The sequence below is a fragment of the Myotis davidii genome, unplaced genomic scaffold, assembly GCF_000327345.1.
Source record: "Myotis davidii unplaced genomic scaffold, ASM32734v1 scaffold420, whole genome shotgun sequence".
Lineage (NCBI taxonomy): Eukaryota > Metazoa > Chordata > Mammalia > Chiroptera > Vespertilionidae > Myotis > Myotis davidii.
In genome coordinates, this window is record NW_006294421.1 from 1,127,958 (window position 1) to 1,149,935 (window position 21,978).

The 21,978-nt window shown below is 37.6% G+C and overlaps 1 protein-coding gene across 4 annotated transcripts in view; it reads left to right on the top strand.

Moving 5' to 3' along the window:
* The window catches only part of WDFY3 (WD repeat and FYVE domain containing 3), a 182,869-nt gene that overhangs the window by 101,358 nt on the left and 59,533 nt on the right, over nucleotides 1-21,978 (top strand). For 3 of the 4 annotated variants that reach the window (XM_006768666.2, XM_006768668.2, XM_015567158.1), the window contains 11 exons: nucleotides 3,507-3,742; nucleotides 4,969-5,103; nucleotides 7,537-7,716; nucleotides 9,009-9,242; nucleotides 14,073-14,172; nucleotides 15,096-15,256; nucleotides 16,271-16,500; nucleotides 17,614-17,723; nucleotides 18,916-19,098; nucleotides 19,984-20,141; nucleotides 21,726-21,803. In XM_006768666.2, the coding sequence (XP_006768729.1) occupies nucleotides 3,507-3,742; nucleotides 4,969-5,103; nucleotides 7,537-7,716; nucleotides 9,009-9,242; nucleotides 14,073-14,172; nucleotides 15,096-15,256; nucleotides 16,271-16,500; nucleotides 17,614-17,723; nucleotides 18,916-19,098; nucleotides 19,984-20,141; nucleotides 21,726-21,803 (1,805 nt within the window). The remainder of the gene's footprint in view (nucleotides 1-3,506; nucleotides 3,743-4,968; nucleotides 5,104-7,536; nucleotides 7,717-9,008; nucleotides 9,243-14,072; nucleotides 14,173-15,095; nucleotides 15,257-16,270; nucleotides 16,501-17,613; nucleotides 17,724-18,915; nucleotides 19,099-19,983; nucleotides 20,142-21,725; nucleotides 21,804-21,978) is intronic. The other variant, XM_006768667.2, reaches the window with a different exon arrangement.

Consider the following 21,978-nt stretch of genomic DNA (forward strand, 5'->3'; position numbering starts at 1 on the left):
CTGATGTGTCGTTCACTGTGATGTTCGCTGCGCCAACTAGCGGTGGGGTATCTGAAGCTGGCTTGTAACCCAAATTTTAGCTCGCAACTCAAAGCAAAAAATTGGCCGAGAGTCGGGACACTCATAAGTCAAGACCCCACTATAGTCAACATTTGTGAGTCCAGGTCACTCAGAACCAAGCCCATGCTTTTAACAGTTATGTTACATTGCCAATCAAAGATTTAAGCTTGCCCTGGCTGGTTTGGCTCAGTAGATAGAGCGTCAGCCTGTGGACTGAGGGGTCCTGGGTTTGATTCCAGTCAAGGGCACATGCTTGGGTTGTGTGCTCATCCACACTGTGGAGCGTGTAGGAAGCAGCTGATCGATGGTTCTCTCTCATTATTGGTGTTTCTATCTCTCTTTCTCCCTTCCTCTCTGAAATCAATAAAAAATATATTTTAAAAAAAAAGATTTAAGCTCAAAGTTTCAGCCAAGGCTTCTTATTCTTTGCTTACAGTTGTATGCTGTTTTTAACATTGAACTGAGCATTTAAGTAATATTAGAAAGTTATAGTTTGCTATGTTAGAATCATTTGAACTGTTATATTTCTGTTTATATTAATGATCTTTAGAAAATATATTTTAAGATAATATTTTATTGAAAATTGTAATCAATTCCTAAACTTTAAAAAATATGTTTGTCTTATTAACATTATATTTTAAAATCATTTGTATTCTGCAACAAGCATCAATTTATCCTTGTCAGAGGGGAAAATTAGGGATCAGAATTTATATATTTGTTTGTTTGTTTATTTTCTATCACCAGAAAGGATTTATTCAAGAAGAAAAAAGTGTTGCAACCCAGTGTGTGCAGACATAGCAAGCCATATCCACTCTCAGAATCAGAATTTAATATGTAATTTACCTGTTAAAAAATGTAAAAATATCAATAGCTGGGTTCTGTGCTGCCTGTACTACTTTCTCAAATATTAAAGTAAATGACAGGAAGACAGTTTTCAACATAGGATTATTTTATTGTTATTTTACATGTAGAAAATGAAGAAACTGCATGATACTTTTATGATCTAAAAAATAATCACTATTTTGCACTGACTCTGGAGAAGGGATATAGCCTACAAATGTTAGGAATAGTTTAGTAGCAAGAAATTTAGTTTATTGGCCTAATAATAACTACTAAGAATAAATAATGAAAGGCACAAAATAATTGAATGGGAGTTTTAAATGCTAATCGACAGCACTGCTTCTCATTGAAGGCCAAAAACTGCAGTAGTGATGACAGCTAAGATTCATATAGTACGTTATGGTTGGCAGAATTCTTTAACATGTATCATCTCATTTGGCCTTTATGTTTCTGGAGACAGGTATATATTTTATGATATCTGTTACAAATTTATAGGAAATAAATCTGATAAATACAAATTAAAGATTAATTTCTCTACTTAGGAAAGTAAGACAATTAATTGCATGAGGTTCCTGAGTAGAGTGTCTAAGTCTCTGTATCCTGACTGTTAGACCTGCCCTTCTTCCTGTCCTATGTCAGTTCAGTAGTATCAGAAAAAGATGCTTATACCATATCTGACCTACTTGACTTCATGCCTTAGAATTTAGATGACCTTCATTGATAACTGTTTACACATCGCATATGCTGCTCTGGTTCTAAAAGGGAAATCTAGGTATTTAAATTTGATTCAACTTAATATAATTTTCCCTGAATATCTATCTGATACATACATATGAAATTTTCCTTCATGAAAATGCCTTCCATATAGCTGTAACTTGAACCTAAATTAAGTTTCATTGTTAATAACATATTAAATAGTCCTTAAGACTAATTATAGGGAAAAGCAGGGAGTGAGAATTTAGAAAAGAAAATGAATGCTAGTATTGATTTTCATTTAAAATATATAGTTTAATAAAAGTTTATTTTCCTATTGAATGTATAAAATATCATTTTATGTCTTTTGGCTCCTTAAAGCAAAAGACTTTTTTATATTCATAATTTAATTTAGAATTTACTTTAACCAAAATTTACCCAGTGTCCTAATGCAGCCAGTCTTTCAGAAATGTGTCAATGTCATTAAGAAGGCCGAGAGAGACAGCATAACTTCCAGGCTCTAAAATAGAGACATCAGACTCCAAGTCCTAGTGCCACCACTCATTAACTTTATGACTTTGAGCACATTGCATATCTTCTATGTTATGAAAAGGATAATAGCTTATTCTAACTCATTGTGTTTGCTCAATGAGATGATGTATTAAAGAGGTTGGTAAGTTGCTGTACAATTTTTTCTTAATTAGAAAAGCATACTTCAGAAGATTAATTCATATCACACTGAGTTGTCAATTGGGATGAGATATTTAAAAAGCCACCTAGACACAAATTTTTTTTAATCTTAAATAGGAGCAGATAATGTGCTTATTTAATCCTAGAAAAACAAAGCTGGCTATTCATTTAAATGAAATTGTTTTAGAGTAAAAATCAATCCTTCATCTCTTGGTTACTATTCACAAAAGTTTTTCATTGAAACTTTGGCCAACATCCATTCTGTGCTGATCACTGTACTGGGTTGGGGTGGCGAAAGAACTAAGTGTTTTGGTTGCAGCCTGAAATTAGTTATACAACAAAGGAAACAGGATTGATAGGAAGGCTGATGCTGTAAGCAATGACCATCTCCTGGCAGAGTTGTATTTCTAGAAAGGGCTCGGAATGTTCAAATAGCCATTGTCACAGCAGGCTCGGGTTTGCTGTCCCACTGCTGGGCAACTTTCCCACAGACTTACAGCCTGTTGTAAGGAAAGATTATTTTGCTTAGTCCTGTCTTTAAATTCATAGATAATTTAAAATTAAGTAGTTTATGATAGTTTTCATGATGAAATACATTAACTATATTATAGCAGTTATATTTTTAAGTTACATTTTTGTAGCACCCTAAAGTTTTGACTCTCTTTTGAATTTTACTTTGTTCTTAAGGAAATGTTAGAGCTCTTTTGAGGTCATTCTTTTTTTTTTTAATATATTTTATTGATTTTTTACAGAGAGGAAGGGAGAGAGATAGAGAGTCAGAAACATCGATGAGAGAGAAACATCGATCAGCTGCCTCCTGCACACCCCCCACTGGGGATGTGCCCGCAACCCAGGTACATGCCCTTGACCGGAATCGAACCTCGGACCTTTCAGTCCGCAAGCCGACGCTTTATCCACTGAGCCAAACTGGTTTCGGCCTGAGGTCATTCTTTTAATGAGCACAATTTTTATTACCTCTTGTATCTGATTATCTCAACTATGTTTCAAGACCTGTATCCTAATAGGCAGGCTTGCTAAAGTCAAAGAGATAGTAAAGTAAAACTTGCCTGAAAGGTGAATTCAACAGTTGAACAGTTAATTGCCTATATTAATATGAATATTCTTGTGGAAACGTCACATATACTGAACTACTTTCTTTGTCAATGCAGCACAGTAATTGATTGCTAATTTTGTACTTATTGTTATATTTCCTCTTCTCTTAGGATTCAATGTGGGCAGGACTGCTGGTGGAAGATCAACAGTCAGGGAGATTAACCGGGATGCTTGCCATTTTCCTGGTTTTCCAGTCCTTCAGTCATTCCTTCCTAAGCACACTAATGTCCCTGCCCTCTACTTCCTGCTCATGGCATTGTTCCTGCAGCAGCCAGTTAGTGAGCTGCCAGAGAACCTGCAGGTCAGTGTGCCTGTCACCAGCAGCCGATGTAAGCAGGGTTGCCAGGTAGGAATTACCTAGTAAGGTGTAAGTGTAATTATATATGCCCCCGAATCACCATAGGGCAACGGGTTAACCACAGTACAACCACTGATTCCATCTCTTTCTCACATTCAGGATTTGATTTGGGACAGAAAAATCAGAGAGTAGCACAGAAAATTTTCCCAAAAAGAAATCATTTATCTCTATTTGGTCTTTTATTCTTTATGGTTACTCTATATATAGATTGTATATGCATAAATCTTTGGATGATATTTGAATAGTGATCTAAAGAATTCTTTGAGTTGCGTGATTTTATCTAGAAGTATAATTTCATTTCTGTAGAATGAAAAATGAGGGGAGTGAATGGAGGAAAAAGGGGGACATATGTAATACTTATAACAATAAAGATTTTTAAAAAATAAAAAAAGGAATGTATGTGTATCAAAACTAATTGTGTAGGAATAACAGGATTCTTAGTGCAAGTCTGATTATAAAAAATGTTTTATATTTCTTAATGGTAACAACATCTATGTTAGGAAAACAGTAAGGCTTTGCTTGATTTCTAATTGAAGACTGTTGTGGATCTCTATATCTAGATTATGTTGATGGCACTGCAGAGACTTAGAAATTTAGTTTTAAACCCAACTATGTGTGCATCATAATGCCAAAGGCTGGCTATTCAAATCAATTTTAGTAGTTGACAAAACCTCTTAAATGAAACCACTGAGTCTATACCCTTACATCAGATCAAGATAAAGAGTCATGCTTAGCAGAATTTGCTTGGTTATGTAATTTTTCAAAATAAGCATGACACCATAAAGTGTTATATAAAACTGCTAGGAATAAATCTCCTTAAACAGATTTTTATTTTGTCAAATCTTATCTGTATGTAATTTAAAAGTGAATTAGATCTTTAAAAAATCCTGCTTAAAATCATCAGTTCTAAACTTTCATCTGCTGGCTAATTAGCATTTATTTTATTTGGGGATTTTTTAGAGAAAAAAGTAGAAAACAATGTTTTTAACCTAGGTACCTAAAACAGGAGGATACATAAATTCACTCTTTTATTATAAAAGTAAATATGAGTTTTAAAAATGTAGGAAGGAGGGGAGAGAGGTCTCTGTCTCTTCATTATTGCTCACTTTGAAAAAAAAACTAACTGGTTTCAAAGAAATTGTAGAATATTAGAACTTATGAGGGTCTCTCTGGAAAAAACTGCCAGTGCCTCATCTTCACTTTCCCCTCTGCAGTTTGATTTAGATTCCATTTGGACATTTATCTTCGGAGTTCCTGCCTCCAGCGGAACTGTGGTCTCTTCCATTCATAACGTGTGCACTGAAGCTGCTTTCTTGTTGCTGGGAATGCTCCGCAGCATGCTGAACTCGGTAAGCTCACGAGACACTAACACCTGCTGATACTTCCTCTTCATGATATTTTTTTAAAATAGAGGGATCTTTTGAAAGCATACTAATGTATTTACAGCATAGTCTCTGGAACCTCAACCTCCCTGGTTTGTTTTCTGTGAGGCAAGGACGAACCATGCAATTGTTAAGACCCCCGAGTCTGGAACTCTGCCTGGGTTCAAATCCCATCCCTGGTACTTAAGACATACTAACCTCTATGTGCCTTGGTTTCCTTATGTATAAAATGCTGGTGTTAACCCCTTCCCCGGCAGAAACGTGTATACTCGTTTTCACAAAATGTTCTTTTTCAGTCGTTGGCGAGTATACTAAGAAAATATGGTAAAAAAATATGGTTTATAGGAAGACGAGTTACAAACTGTTTTCATAACCAGCATCAAAAATACTATATAGAACCAAAATAAAAAAATTAGTCTGAAAAAGAAACATTTTTAACAAAAAAATTGTTGGGGAAGGGGTTAATGGGATATGTCTCTTAGGGCTGTTGTGAGGATATAACGATTTAGTATATATACAAAGCACTTATAAAAGAACTTGGTATATAGTAAGCGCTTCAAAAGGTTAACTGATATTATTAGTGTCAAAATATATATTACAATGTGTACATTTGTAATGAATATAAAGATTACATATTGTAGTATATGTCATTATAATGTTACTTTAATTTTTTAATTATTTTTATTTCGAGATTAAAAATCAGTATGTTTTAGTTTGTATTTGTTTTTCTTGTCTAATTATTTTTTAACTTAGATATGAAGAATGTAAAGAGGAAATGACAAAATGTATGTTCCTATCTATCTTACAGTACTGTGAATAATAACTTAATTTGTTTACACAATTTAGGATTACATCATAAGAGGAATTATTAATGAGAATCTTTGGATTACAAGTACATGACAAATCTAATTGTGCTCAAACTATTCTTATGTCATTTAGAAAAGAATATTGCCATTACATGTATTAGTTTAGAATGCTTTACGATTTGTGTTTTGGTTCCTACTCATAAACAAATATAAACATCTACGTTTTTAAAAAGCCACTGTCTAGGGAAGTATCAAAAGATAGGCATTGTTCAGGTGTATTCTTTGTTTGTCACTGTTTTATCATCATCATTGCTGTTGTTATATTGCTGTTAAGAAAAACCATACTACTGTATGTCTCCTGTACTATGAATATTCTACTATAACACAGCTTCACTTCCGACACTAGTCACCAAATAAGTGTGTGTGTGTCGGGGGGGGGTGGGGGGGGTTGCCACACAAGCTGGCCATCCCACAATTCAGTTCAGGTCTGACATTGTCTACCTGGAGAGAGCATTAGGCCCCATAGGTTAAGGACTAGGTCCCACAAGACGACTCCTAGACTTCAGACACCATTCACAAGTCCAGTGTTACTTGTGCTTCTGACTTACCGGCTGTAAATTGGAGGATCCCATGACTTGAGAAAACATTTTACTTACTAGATTACCAATTTATTATATAAGGTTATGACACGGAAACCGCCAGATGGAAGAAGTGCATAGAGAGGCTGTGTGGGGGAAGGGAAGTGGAGGTCCCAGTCTGCCCCTCTCCCAACACCTCCATATGTTCACAACCCAAGACCAATTGGAACACCATCTTTCTGGTTTTTCATGGAGGCTTTGTTACATAGCAAGATTGGGTAAATTGGCCATCAGTGATGAACTTTGTCTCCAGCCCCTGTCCCCTCCCTGGAAGTTGGGGAAGGGGAGTGGGAGGGGCCTCTAGGACTGAAAGTCAACCCTTTAATCCTGTGATTGGTCCCCTGGCAAGCCTCTATCCTCAGGGCCTTTCCCAGAGTCATCTCATTAACATAAACTTAGCAGTGGTTGAAAAGGCCTTATTATTGCTCATCACTTTGGACATTCCAGGGGTTTTAGGAGTTCTGCCAAGAATGGGATACAGACCAAATATATATTTCTTATTATAAATCACAGTTTCACATTGCGGAATAGTTAAAAGCATTGTTCTTGTCATTTTACATATGAGAGTGAGAGGCTCAGGAGGGTGAAGTAACTGAACTTCCCCATCTTTTATCTCATTAACTAGGGCACCATGGAGGATGGGGCAGTTTTGTTGGTAATTCCGCCACTATTGGCACCAGCTATAGTCATGACCATAATGTCGAATAATCAAAGCCACTGACTCCAGTTACTGAGCCGTGAGCACTTTGATGAAGAGATAGGCATCCTGTCTGTTTCTGGTGGCATTGTTTTTGTTTTAGCTTGTTTCTGGATTTGTTCTTGTGTGTAATTTATGAGAGTTCTGGACTATCGGTGTATCCGGTTTTAGAAGAGTAGTGAGTAGTGCATTTTTGTAAAGTACTTTATAGCAGTGTCAGTTTTCCTAATGTATTTTTTTTTTCTTGTCCCTGTGTCAGCCATGGCAGTCAGAAGAAGAGGGATCTTGGCTTCGAGAATATCCTGTGACCCTAATGCAGTTCTTCAGATACTTGTATCACAACGTCCCGGACCTGGCCTCCATGTGGATGAGCCCCGACTTCCTGTGTGCACTAGCAGCCACCGTCTTCCCCTTCAACATCCGCCCTTACTCAGAGATGGTAGGAAATGGGGAGGCAGTGTCAAACTGGAATTAGTCTGCTCCAATGGGTAGCTGATTTTTTTTTCCTGTCAATCTTAAGTTTCTCACCATGTTACAGTTTCATAGCTCTCTGCTTCACCTCTTACATCATTACCTGGTGTCTGGCTCCCCACTCTCCTTCTGCTTTCCCCTAAAATAACAGTGAGCTCAGCTTCCTGTTCTCATTTACCGTATTTTGGTAAGTTCCTTGTTAGTGACTTCCTCTCCAAGTCATCGTGGATCCGTTTCTTATTTTATGGGATTGATAGCTGTGTAGTTGTGAAGTGTTATGTCCTGGTGCAACAGAACTCTAGTCACACCAGATTCACCTCTACTTTATCTCAGGAGTTAGGCATTCTCTAGATTTAGTCTTTACAAATTATATATATGGGTGTCGCTATTAAAAAAATGAAATATTGTCCTTTTTATTCAACTTTTCTTACTTTATCCAACTTTTATTTTTCATATTTTGTACTAAGATTAGTAGAAAAATATTAGATTATAATCATATATAGGATAGATACTTCTTTTGTCCTTGAAAACAAGCCCAAAAGGCAGTTATTCCTCCATAGTACTTCTGAATATCATGGTGTTTCTTCTTATTTCCACCTAAGCTCTTCATACTCATTTTTCTTCACGTATAAAGGTGAAATGCTAATTCTAAAATTATAGGGATTTTTTAGGATAAACACAAGTATAGCATATGACCTTCACCCTGTGATTTACTTATAATTCTAAAACCCTCATTTTTATCAAAAGTAGACCTTTATAATACTTCAATGTCTTTTCTTTGTCAGCATCTTATACTCTGTCTTCTAGCCCTTTTTTCTTTTTCTTTTGGCTTGAAATTGGCACTAGTTTTGTCTTAAGTATTTATTTGGGGGTTTTTTTTGCTAGGTCTTTATCTGAAACTGTGACATTTGACTTCCAAGGAGGTATATTTTCAGTATGCAAATATAGTTATTCTCATTTTATTTCATTTAAGTGCAATTATCCACAGTATTTTAGAGGTAAAATTCAGCATACTACAGATACACGGTTTAATCTTAGAAAGAGCATGTGTTGAGTAACCGTGACATACCGTGAGGTACAGTACCTGATTACCGCCTTGAAAGGCGGGGCCGAGTAAAGCAAAGTGCAGTAATGCATTGAGTACCTTATAGGTAAGAGTTGAAGACAAATACTGGTGCTGCTACAATTTGGTTTTTAGGAAACAAAGTAAAATAAAATTGAATGAAACTAGCATCATCACTTTCTGCTTGGTTTTGCTAGGTGACAGATCTCGATGATGAAGTTGGATCTCCAGCGGAAGAATTTAAAGCCTTTGCAGCCGACACAGGGATGAACAGGAGCCAGTCTGAGTACTGCAACGTGGGTGTCAAGACATATCTGACCAACCACCCCGCTAAAAAGTTTGTTTTTGACTTCATGCGGGTTTTAATAATAGATAACCTCTGTCTCACCCCTGCGAGCAAGCAGACGCCGCTAGTTGATCTTTTGTTGGAGGTAAAGACAAATATATTCACATCTGTTTTTGCATTGTTTTTATAATTAGAACATTAATAACCAAGAACATTTGATGCCAAAAACCTATCATTTCTCATTCTTCTGGGTTGTATAGGCAGAATATATCATGGACTATGGGGATATTTTAGTTCAGATGTACTATATAGCCTATCAATTTGTTTCTCTCCTTTTCTGCAAGCGTGTCCCTTTATCACCCTTTAACATCCTTTCCCTAGACCAGGAATTGACAAACTTCTCCTGTTAGGGCCACATTGGAAATAGTTTAAGCTTTGCAGATTACACAGTCTCTGTCACAATTTTTAACTACGCCATTAGAGCTACAGAGCAGCCACAGGCAGTACATAAACTGTGTTTTAACAAAACTTTATCTGCAAAAACAGGCATAGGCTGGATTTGGCCCAACAGCATTAGTGCATCCAGGCTCTGAAAACAGCACATTTTATTGAAGATTGGGTCGGTGCCCAAGCTGCTTTTCTCTCTGAGGAGCTCCCTCCGTGCCCTCAGCAGGATGGCAGCTGCAGCAGCGCTTCCTGTGCTCCCCCTAGTGGTTCACACCGTCAGCCTCGTACTGAAACCTTCAACCACAGGAGATGTTTTCTCTTATTCATGGGAAACTATCTCCGTTTGGTCAATTAAAAGAAATGAAAATGTAATTTAGGCTCCAGTGATGTTAAGCATTTTAACTAGGATCCCAGTGTTTAAGAGTGTCAGGAAAAAATAGCCAAGTTTATCAGTAACCCACATGGTAGAATTTAAAAGCATACCTGGTAGAACTTGTCCTTGGAAAGTTTAAAAATAAAAATAGAGATGCCCAGTATCTCAGTGCATCAGGTAAGAATTTAAAGCATTCTACACAAAATGAAAATAACAAAATAAATATCAGAAGATGTGTGTGTAAAAATGTATAACTGAGCTAAGAAATAAAATACACACATGAGGTGAGTGTATGGAGCCAGTAATTACAGTTTCAGTCTTAGAGGAACCCTAATAGCCCATTAACTAACCATTTATAAATGATATCATTGTCTTTTATTTTGACTTTCTGTAGCGGTCAGTAAGGAAACTTTGAGACAACATGCATTAACCTTGAGATAACCTTCTCATTGTTGTGGACACTAATGTGCCCCACTGATAAATTGTCTGGTTGTTCTAGGAAGTTGGGTGGTATTTACATTTCAGGGAGAAGCAGACTGTCAAGATGGACACTCCCAGATAGACTGTAAATTCCTTAAAGCTAGGGACCAATTTTCATGTGTCCTGTTTCTTACAAAATTCACAGTACCTTGGTATGTTCTTTATGAATTATTGACATTTAACTATAACAACATCGTTAGCAGTTCCAAAACAGGAAGATATGATGCCAGATAATAAGAGAGTTAAAAATTTGCTTTTAAAGTTAACTTGATAGTTTGAGGAAATTCAAATCTAAAACAACTGTATAGAATATACATACAAAAATATTTAGTGAAAATAGTATTTACTTTGGGTCTTCTTATGGTGTAAAAAAATAAAATACAAGCTTATGATTTTAAAAGTTCTCACTGAAGAAATTCAAGAAGAGAATTCTCTTACTCTGTATTTACCATTTACCTGCATGAAGGAAGGGGTTTGAACCGACTGATATTCAGTCTGCTACACTCGAGCCAGGCCATCTTAAGTCTTATGATTGTTGAAATTTTGTCGTTAGAGTATCTACTTACTTGCTTATATCTACAAAAGAATATGTGAAATTGTCTTCATTAGTAGTCTATAAAAATAAAAGATTCCTCCCTGGCTGATTTGTCTCAAGGGTTAGAGCATCCTTCTGCAGACTGAAAGGTCCTGGGTTTAATACCAGGCAAGGGCACATGCCCGGGTTGCAGGCTCGATCCCCAGTAGGGGCCAGGCGTGAGGTAGCCGATCAATGATGCTCTCTCATCGTTGATGTTTCTATCTCTCCCTCTCCCTCCCTCTCTGAAATATACACACACACACACACACATATATGTGAGTGTGTGTGTGTATGTATTTATTTTATTTATTAATAAATAAATAAAGAAAAGATTCCCATTCATATACTGGCTTGAGTGTGACACTGAGGCCAGATACAAGGGAAGCAGTGTAGTATTTTGAAGTGAAAGATGTCTGGTTTGAAATTTGACCTGTGTATTATATAAGTATTTTCATCTCACTGAGCTAAATTCATTCTCTGGGGAATATTATATACTGTCTCCTCTACATGATTGTTATAAAAGTTAAGTATACATAAGTCACCCAGGCCTGTTTGGCTCAGTAGATAGAGCATAGGCCTGTGGACTAAAGGTTCCTGGGTTCAATTCCAGTCAAGGGCACGTATCTTGGTTGTGGGTTCGATCCCTGGTTGGGGTGCGTGCAGGAGGCAACTAATTGATGTGTGTCTCTCTCACATCAGTGTTCCTCTCTCTCTCTCTCTCTCTCTCTCTCTCTCTCTCTCAATCTCTCTCTCTCCCTACTCTTTCTCCCCCTCCCTTCCACTCTCTCTAAAAAAAAATCAATGGGAAAAATTTTTCAGGTGAGGATTAACCAAAAAATAAATGAAGGAAGGAAGGGAAGGAAGAGAGGAAGGAAGAAACATAAATCACCCAGTAAAAACTATTTTGAGAAAGTAAATGTGTGCTGATTATAGCTTGGCCAGCTTCAGTTCTCTTCACCCCTTATAGTTTGTCCATCTTTAAAATGGCATAAAAATTGACCCTGTCTCTGAGGGCTACTGGGAGAATTAAATAAGATAATACATTTAATATTGATAACACAGGGCCTGGTATATGAGACTTACACAATCAGGTGGCCTGTGTTAGCTTGTACAGGGTGTCAGTGAGTCTTTCCCCAGCTCCCGTTCCTCATCGTCCTCTGCTGTCACCACCTGGCACCTTTTGGAGAGTGAAATGTGTTTGCTGCACATGACTGTAGCAGAAGGAAAGTGAAGGAGAGCAGATCACAAAGTATTTGCATACAATTTCCTGAAGGAAAGATAAATTAAGTGTGTTCCTGTCTGATACTGTAAGCAATTTTCTGTAATCTGAAGAGTTTGCTGCTCTATTCCAGCTGTCTTCTCACCCCCATTCATAGGAGTGAAACCTACCCTGGCTGACTGCAGGGCAGGCAATAAACAAACCAAAAGAAAGTAGGAAGGTGGGCAGAGAGAGCACTATAAAATAACTGAGAAGAGAACAGTCAGGAGGGATATTGCAGTCAGATGAAAAAGTTCCAGACTCCCTTCTTTAAAGGCTTCAGCCCATTGCAGAGACAGCGGAATAGCAAAGAGCCCTTCTCCCAGAGCCACAGTGCTCTCACCGTGGGCAGAGGACACCCCCGGGCTGTTTGGCCTGTGCACAGGCGGTTCTTCGAAGTATCCCCCGGCCTCTCAAAGAAAGCTTTGATTCTTTGCAGACTGATGTTACTGACTGGCTTCACTGGTTTCACAAGAAGGCAGATCTGACAGTCAGAGGCCAGAGCGGATCACAGTGCTTACCATGTCTTCATTCTGCTCTGAACTCATCCTGTTGTCTAGTGGGCCAGCCAGGTTTACCTAAAAGAATGATGAGATTGTAGCAGAATTGCTCTTGTGCATTTGTTAATTTACAATCGAGATCTTTAGTAGAGCTAGAGAGTATGGTACAGCAGGGGAGGTCATGAACTTCGGCATCACAAAAATAGGTTAGCCCTGGCCAGTTGGTTGGTCGTTGAACCAGACACTGAGGGTTGCCAGTTTGAGTCCTAGTCCGGGCAAATGCCCGGGTAGCTGGCTCCATCCCCAGTAGGGGACGTGCAGGAGGCAGCCAGTCTGTATTACGCTCACATCAATGTTTCTCCCTTCTCTCTCTCAAAATAAATTTAAAAATATTTCAAAAAATAATAAATGAAGACCTGGGTGTGTTTTTTTAAAATATAAAGAGAAAAAAAATCCTATTTGTGACTTGACCACATAAATTAACCTCTCTAAACCTCAATTACCTTATCTCTAAAATGGGGATGATAGTATCTACTTCAAAGAAATATTTTACAGATTAAGATAAGGTACATAAAACAAAGCACTGTCTTTGGTATATAATAGTAGTCCAGGGAATTATTTAAAAACAAACAGGTGCCTTTGAGACAATTACGCATGGGCATAACACCTTAAGTCCTTTAAAAATTGGGCTGCTATAAATCTCAGCAAGAACATTTGAACTCGGCACTTAGAGCCAATAACAAGTGTAAATTCTGGTCACGATCACTCTGTAACAACTTCAGTGAGAGGAAATCAGGATTAAATGCCCCTTGGTCTTTGACCCCGCTGTAAATCCTGTAGAATATACACAAGTACTTTTAATCGAGTAAAAAATGTTGTTGACTGATCAAGCTACTTCTCTCTGTTCTATGGTACCTCTGTTTTACAGACTTCAAAGCTTTGTCTAGTTAAGATTTGATAAAACCTACTCATTACTACTTATCCTTTGAGTTGATTGTGATCCAGAGTAGATTTATAAGTTTTTATCTGTATCTCAAAATAAACTGCTAGATCTCTTGAAAGTGAGGTATAAGAATAGATTCTCAGATATTTATTAAATATTTGTGATGTTTAGAATACTATTTTTGGAGGAATTGATTCAAAAGAAGATGATGTTTCACCTTTGCTTCAATGTTTTAAAATTCTGTGGTCAGGTCAGAAGTATAAGAATATATATAATCTCGAGTTATATTATTTGAGTAAATTATTTTAATTCTTTGATACATTTAGTAATATAATTATGGTTGAGCCCTTATCTTGTTTAGTTGGTTCTGTTTCTAATTCTTCATTTTATTGATTAGGCTTCCCCTGAAAGATCTACAAGAACTCAGCAAAAAGAATTTCAGACTTACATTTTGGATAGCGTGATGGACCATTTGCTTGCAGCTGATGTGTTACTAGGTAATACTGTTTTATTTTCACTTTAAAAGTATCTATAATCACTCTTCTTCTCTTTCTACACCCCAAGTATATCTCCTTTTTAAATTCATCTCTTTCCTCTTCTGTGCATTTCCCCCTCTTGTTGGTATCCTATATAACCGACCGAATGGTGGAACAACTGACAAAGGGAACGATAGGTCACTATGATGCACACTGACCACCAGGGGGCAGACGCTCAATGCAAGAGCTGCGCCCTGGTGGTCAGTGCACTCCCACAGGGGGAGCGCTGCTCAGCCAGGAGCCTGGTGGTGGTGGGAGCCTCTTCCGCCTCTGCAGAAGCTCTAAGGAACAGTGAGCCGAGCAGTAAGCAGCAAGCAGGTGGGCAGTAAGGAGCGAGGGGTCCCGGACTGCGAGAGGGATGTCCCAGGGGGATTGGACCTGAGCTGGCAGGCAGACTTCCCCTGAGCGGTCCCAGAATGCTAGAAAGCTCAGGCCAGGCTGAGGGACACCCTTCCCTCCAGTGCACAAATTTCGTACACCAGGCCTCTAGTTTTTCTGTAAAGAGGAAAAGGCCCTCAGCTATTTACTTTGAATCTGGGATAAAGATCAACAGCTAAAAAACTGTTGACTTTTCTCTGAAACAGAGATTATCTGTCACTGGTGGTTTAAGTTGAAGAACAGTTTGCTTATCACAGACTGTCTTAAGGCAATAAGAGATTTCACAATCTGAATCTTACTACGTTTTTATCCTGCAGAAGTTGTTTCTTCCAACACTTACCATGATTTCTAGCCATGAATATCATTTTCTTGCAGTAGTGCATAAGAGCTATTGGTCTGATTCCCATAGATGTGCTCATTTTGCCTTAGCCTGATCTGTGGGAGGATCTGGTTTTATGCTGGTGGATACCAATTTTCTTAGACATCTTTTTCCTGCTGGAATTTAGGGGAAGATGCATCTCTACCTATTACCAGTGGAGGAAGCTACCAGGTATTGGTGAACAATGTGTTTTATTTCACACAACGTGTGGTGGACAAACTTTGGCAAGGCATGTTCAACAAAGAATCTAAACTTCTTATAGATTTTATAATTCAACTAATTGCACAGGTAATCCATTGTCACTGTTACTTGTAGAATACGTTTTCCAATTAAAAAACTTTTCCTAAGGTGTCATAATTGTTGGAAATAAGTGTAACTAATAAGATAATGAATGTTAACATTTAACATAAAACTCAGCTTATTAAAAGTGAATGAAAAATTGTAACCCCTTTCCCCCCTTACCCATATCCGGTGCCAGTGTGTCCCTTTCGAGGTTATCTGGTTCTCTCAGGCTATGGGCTCTCGCTCTCTCCTCATGGGTATTGCTGTTTGCTGCCCAGATAACTTCCTTTTAATATAAATAATTTGTTAATGAATTTGATAAGTTTTTTACAGTATGATACATCAGTGTGTAAAGGCTAACAGAGCATGAAGAGTTGATATCAAAGGAATATTCTCTTCTTGTAATTGAATCTTTACGAAGTCCACTGTAGTCCTTGTTCCTTTGAAGATGTTATTTTGGTGTGTGTTTTTGGTGCTTTTGCCTAAGGAAAACTTGCCTGGTTTGGCATGAGTGATTATTATTTAACACGTAATGTAGAAAGTAGGAAATACTGTTATCATATTTTATTAGCGTCTGGTGCATAGTTTCTTTCTTGTCATCTAAGAATTACTTGAAAACTAAATTTATATTTAAGCCACAGAGAAAAGTTCTCTAGTGAGGGGATGACTCTGGAATATTAAAAGTTTTTTACTAAAAAATTTAGGTAATTTTTTTCTTAGTAGTTTTGAGTAGAGACTATTCACCCTAACAGCTTGTGCAGTAGGAGACCACTCAGATGGCTCTTACTCATGTTCTTGGCAGGTGTATTTTTACATAGCACTCATCTCATTAAATTCCATTATGTGTTTCTTGGATTCTGAACCCCATAATAGCAAGAGCTTTGTATTAGCACCCCAGTACTTAGCATGTCATCTGGTACATAATAAATGTATAAATGTAGTAAATGTTCATATGTGAATGATAAGCAGATCTTTTATTTTTGCCCATGTTACTGAATAAAGTATCTTTCATATCTTCAGTCAAAGAGAAGATCCCAGGGACTGTCCCTGGATGCGGTCTATCACTGCCTCAACAGGACGATCCTGTACCAGTTCTCACGGGCACACAAAACCGTTCCACAGCAAGTCGCTCTCCTCGATTCCCTCCGGGTCCTGACTGTGAACAGGAACTTGATCCTGGGACCTGGGAACCATGACCAAGAATTCATCAGCTGCCTGGCTCACTGCCTTATTAATCTGCATGTTGGAAGGTAACTCCTTTAGGTTCAGTTTGCCACCTTGAATTTGTCTTTGATGTTATTTCACCAAAACTTTTGGTTTTATTTTTATTGATAGTAATAATTTTTTTTTCTTTAATCTCAGTTTTATCTAAAACTTAATGTAAAAGGTAAAAGTCAACTGTTGCTGTTTTTTCCAGTGAAATGCATATGTTTTTAAAATTTTCTATATCTTTAAATTTTTCATTGATCACCCAATGTCATGTATATAATTTTAAAAATATTTATTTTAAAGTAAATATACATTGTTAGAAGTTAAGAGGAATAAAAAGAAAAGAATACAATGAATAAACACAATGGTGTATGCTAAATGGGTGAAATTAGTATTTTTCCACTTGTTGCTTTGTCAGATATTTCTATAGTGCTGCTAGGTCCAGGCATTGAATTAAAGACTGGGGTGTGAGCAAGAAAGACCCTGTGGCAGGGCTTTGGAGTGTGCAGTCTAGGAAGGAGGACAGGTAACTAAGCAAGGCCAGTCAGGTGTGCTGCTAGAAGAAGCAAGGTGCTTTGGAAGCATGTACTAGGTGCCCCTCACCTGGAAGAAACACCTGCTGAGTTGCCTCTTAAACCTGGTTGAGGAAGTGGTTAACCCTCCAAAGATGTCAAGAAAGAGGGATGTAGGAAGAGCCACCTGTGTGATTGCCCAGAGGTGGGGAAAGCATGTGACACATTTGGGAAACTGCAAGTACTTCATTGCTGCTGGAGGAGAGAGTGCTGTGATTAAGACTGGAGAGGGGGCAGGGGGGCATGGACATATGAGGAGAAGGTTCTTAATGAACTTTTTCTAATTTTTAGGTAAAACTGTTCATCAAAAAGTGTCTTAAATATTAAGATGTTCATCTCAATGCTATAGTGCAATTACATTTAGTCAAGTGGATTTGTAAGATCACGCCTTAAAATGGCATTTTTATTATAAACTAGCCATTCTATTTTGTGCATCTGCTGAGTGTAGTCTGTCAGTCTTGGAGCTTTGTAATAGAGGTAATAGAGCCAACATTTACTTGTGTCTGCAGAAAATACTTAGTTATTAGAGTTTTTTAGCTATAATCATTTCCTTCATATAGTTTAAACTGACACGTTTTTCAGCAACGTGGATGGATTTGGACTGGAAGCAGAAGCCCGCATGACTACCTGGCACATTATGATCCCCTCTGACATTGAGCCAGATGGTGGTTACAGCCAAGATATTAGTGAAGGTGAGTACCTCAGTTTTTTTCCCTTTCCTTCCTACTCATTAACTGACAAACCAGTCTCCCAGTAGGACATACCTGTAAATACACTGATATGCCCACCGACATACACTGACATGGTAGCTGTGCATGTCCTTATGCCAAGATGGGAAAACCATAACCACTGATATTTCTAGACCTTAACGTTTTGTAGTAACATTGGGTGTCTTAATGATATTTACAGTTTGCAGGTACTAGTGCAAATACTAACTTGGCACTTACCATGAAGAGAGCTGCCTGTTTTTAGAGTTAGGCATACATATCACGTTAGAGGTAAATATTGCCTGAGATGGATTGTCAGTACTACCATTTTTCTCTTTCTGTTCTCTATTTTTAATTTAGTTTTCCTGGTGATTTTGTTAAGTATTATGCCTGAAAGGCTTTGGGTGGATTGATTTATTTCCACATTGTTTAGTAAAAAAAAAAAAAAAAATAGATCATTATAGTGTTTGTCTCCCCAGCAATATGGTGTGGTAGTTTGCATATGATTTTATCCTTTGGAAGTCTAGCACTCAGTCTTTCAGCCATTTAAGCATTAACTTATTCTCTCCTTTTTCACCAAAAGTTTTTGAACCCCCAGAAACTGAGGGCCCAGTGATTGTTTTCACCCCCTCTTCTATTCCCCTCAAGGACCTGACAGTTAAGAACATTGGTTCTCCACACAAGTTTCTCAGACTAGCAACATCCCCATCATTTGGGAACTTGTGAGCATATTGTCTGTCCTCACTCAGATCTACTGAGTCAGAAACTCTGACCAGCAGTCAGCACACCTCCAGGTGATTCTGGTACTTGCTAATATTGACTGGTCTAGAGCAAGAGCTAGACAAAATTATCAAGGAATGCAAAGCAAGAGGGAATTTAATAGTAAACACTTAAAAAAATCTTTGTTTATTCTTTTTTTTTTTTTTGCAAAATATTTGAGAACAACTTAATTTTGAGCTTACCTTAAATATTGAGATCTCAAAATTTTCCTGAGGGATATGATCTTCTTTAGAAGAAGCTAGATAATGAAATATGTATATGATCTCCAATTTTATAAATGAAAATATAGTCTTTTACATGAACATAAAGTTGTGTGTGTTTGTACATTTTTGGTTATCTGAATAATCTTTTTTTTATATATATTGTTTTTTATCTATTTATTTTTTTCATTTCCTAGGACGACAGCTTCTCATAAAAGCTGTCAATAGAGTTTGGACTGAATTGATACATAGCAAGAAACAGGCCTTGGAAGAGCTTTTCAAAGTCACTCTCCCTGTGAATGAAAGGGGCCACGTGGACATAGCTGTAGCGAGGCCGCTCATCGAGGAAGCTGGTTTGAAATGCTGGCAGAATCATTTGGGTAAGAAAGTCTGCAGAGATCCTGTGACCAGGAGATTTACACATGGGTGTTATACATGGGTGCACTTGAGATACGTAATTAAAACTTTCCCAAAAGGATATTATGACAGCAGTAGAAATAAACATCAATACAGTATAACCAATTCTAGAATAATCATTCTAGATTATGCTGAGATTTGGCTTTTCTTCTCAGATTAAAAAATCTAAGGTGTGTTATACATCAGGATTCTATGAGTTTGGAAAATAATATATTGCTTATAGCTTTAGTATGGTCACCATCATGGCTATGAGTCCACAATTCTCTGTCTTTAATTCTGAAGTTCAAAAAGCCCTGAAAACCCAAGGTTTGTTCATTAATTTGGTCCCAAAATTCACTTGGTAGCAAAACCTGTCCTATCTTTATTTATTCTACTTGGAATGAATATTTATACATTTTGCGCAGAAATATTAATGTGTTCAAATATGGTTTATCACCATAGACCCTGTGGTAGTGTTACATAATGAAATTTAGGTTATGTACTGTATCACCTTTTTAACATTCAGAACATTTTAAATTCCAAAGTATACCCAGTATCAAAGATTTTAAATAGGGGATTGTGAATTGTTATTAACATAGAAACCAATTTCATTAAATTTGCATATTACTGCAGAGCGTAAAGTTTCAATGAAAGATAAATCCAACCAGTGTAATAATTGTCAATCAACTATCCTTATCCAAGATCACCTGTAAATGAGTGTGCATATCTCAGAGAATGTGTCTGTAGTGTAAACTGCTTTTGATAGCTATAAAATTGTGGTTTGTCACCATGATGCCAGAGTATTGAAAGTAAGACTGATAAATAAATACATGGAGAAATTGTAAAGTAACCTGAGTTTAATTTCATAGCCCATGAAAAGAAATGCATCAGTCGTGGAGAGGCTTTAGTGCCCACCTGTCAATCCAAGCTGTCCCGCGTAAGCAGCGGCTTTGGTCTCTCCAAGTTAACAGGATCAAGAAGGAATCGGAAGGAAAGTGGTCTCAATAAACACAGCCTTTCCACCCAGGTACACTGTTTGGTTTAACTGATGATATGATTAGAAATTTATATTTCAGGGTTTAATTGTAGAATTTTATATAACACACTTAACATGTACACGCACATGACTTGATATGGAACTTTTCCACATTTTTGCTTTAGAAGAGAGATAGAAATAACTCTAGCCCTGGCCGATTTGGCTCAGTGGATAGAGTGTTGGCCTGTGGACTGAGGGGTCCCTGGTTCGATTCTGGTCAGGGGCATGTGCCCGGGTTACGGGCTCAATCTCCAGTGAGGGGTGTGTTGGAGGCAGCTGATCAATGATTCTCTCTCATCATTGATGTTTCTATCTCTCTCTCTCCCTTTCCCTTTCTCTCTGAAATCAATAAAAATATATGCAATAAATAATAAAATAAAATAAACCATAGCAATCATTTATAAAAAAAAAATAACTCTAGATTGCAGTAACATCTCATTTTATTGTGATAGAATTGCATTATGAGTGCTATATTTACATCCATTTCATAACTGGACATAAGATGAGATTCAGATATTGATATATGATCAGACTATGGACGATTTTTATGAACTTTTGATAATTTTGTTACTGATATTTTAAAGTAACAGCAGAATAAAATGGCTTTTCAAAATAAATCTTAGAGAGATATACACACACACACATATACCTGTGACTGGTTTTTTTCAAAAACTCATCTACTTCCAGTATTTTTTTTTAAATATATTTTATTGATTTTCCACAGAGAGGAAGGGAGAGGGACAGAGAGTCAGAAACATTGATGAGAGAGAAATATCGATCAGCTGCCTCCTGCACATCTCCCACTGGGGATGTGCCCGCAACCCTGGTACGTGCCCTTGACCGGAATCGAACCCGGGACCCTTCAGTCCGCAGGCCGACGCTCTATCCACTGAGCCAAACCGGTTTCGGCATCTACTTCCAGTATTAATTTCTTCCTCATCATACTTCCTCTGCCATCCCCAAGTCCCAGTGGGAAAGGGTCTGAGAGGGACTGTGTTTATCCGTCATTCAAAGTGGCAGCTGGGGTTCCCAGGAAGCACAGTCTGAGAAGCAGTTTAGTGTGTGTGATGTTGATTGGGGTTCCCTTGTGGTTATTACCTGTGGAAGAAGGAAGCAGGATTGGTCACAGGAAAATGCCTGGCTATAGTGCAGGTCCCGTGATATCTTCAGCCAACATAAGTTCAGGGGCCAAAATAGCCTATCAGTAGACCGGTACTGAGCTGAAATGGTGACCCTGCTTATCCCCAAATCAATCAGTCATTGGGTATGGGTTGCCCAGGCGGCTCTCTGCAGCTGAAGTGATCCCTATAGGTAGCGACAGCATTCCCAGAAGCTCAGCAGCGTCTGGGTGCCTGATGGGGCATTGGGGTAGGGCAGGGAAGGGTTTTTGTGTTCAACACACATTCCTCCATTAGTATCATCACATAAGTCATCTTTAGAGTTTGTTGAGACTATTTGTAATGGTGACTTTAACAGAATTTTAACTAATTGTTCAGCATTAATTTCAAGGCTAGTTAACTCATTTTTTCCAGGAAATACATGAAATATTAAACTTATTTTTCTGTCCATTGTTAGGAGATTTCTCAGTGGATGTTTACACATATCGCTGTTGTTCGTGACTTAGTAGACACACAATATAAGGAACATCAGGAGGTAAGAGTCCATAATCACAATCCTGGTATGTTTTGCATTTCTGTAGTGACCTTTGTCGTCTCTTATCATGGCCTTCATTTTGAAATCTGTTTTATCAGATATGAGTATTGCTACTCCAGCTTTTTTTTTCTTTTCCATTTGCATGGAAAATTTTTTCCCATCACTTCACTTTAAT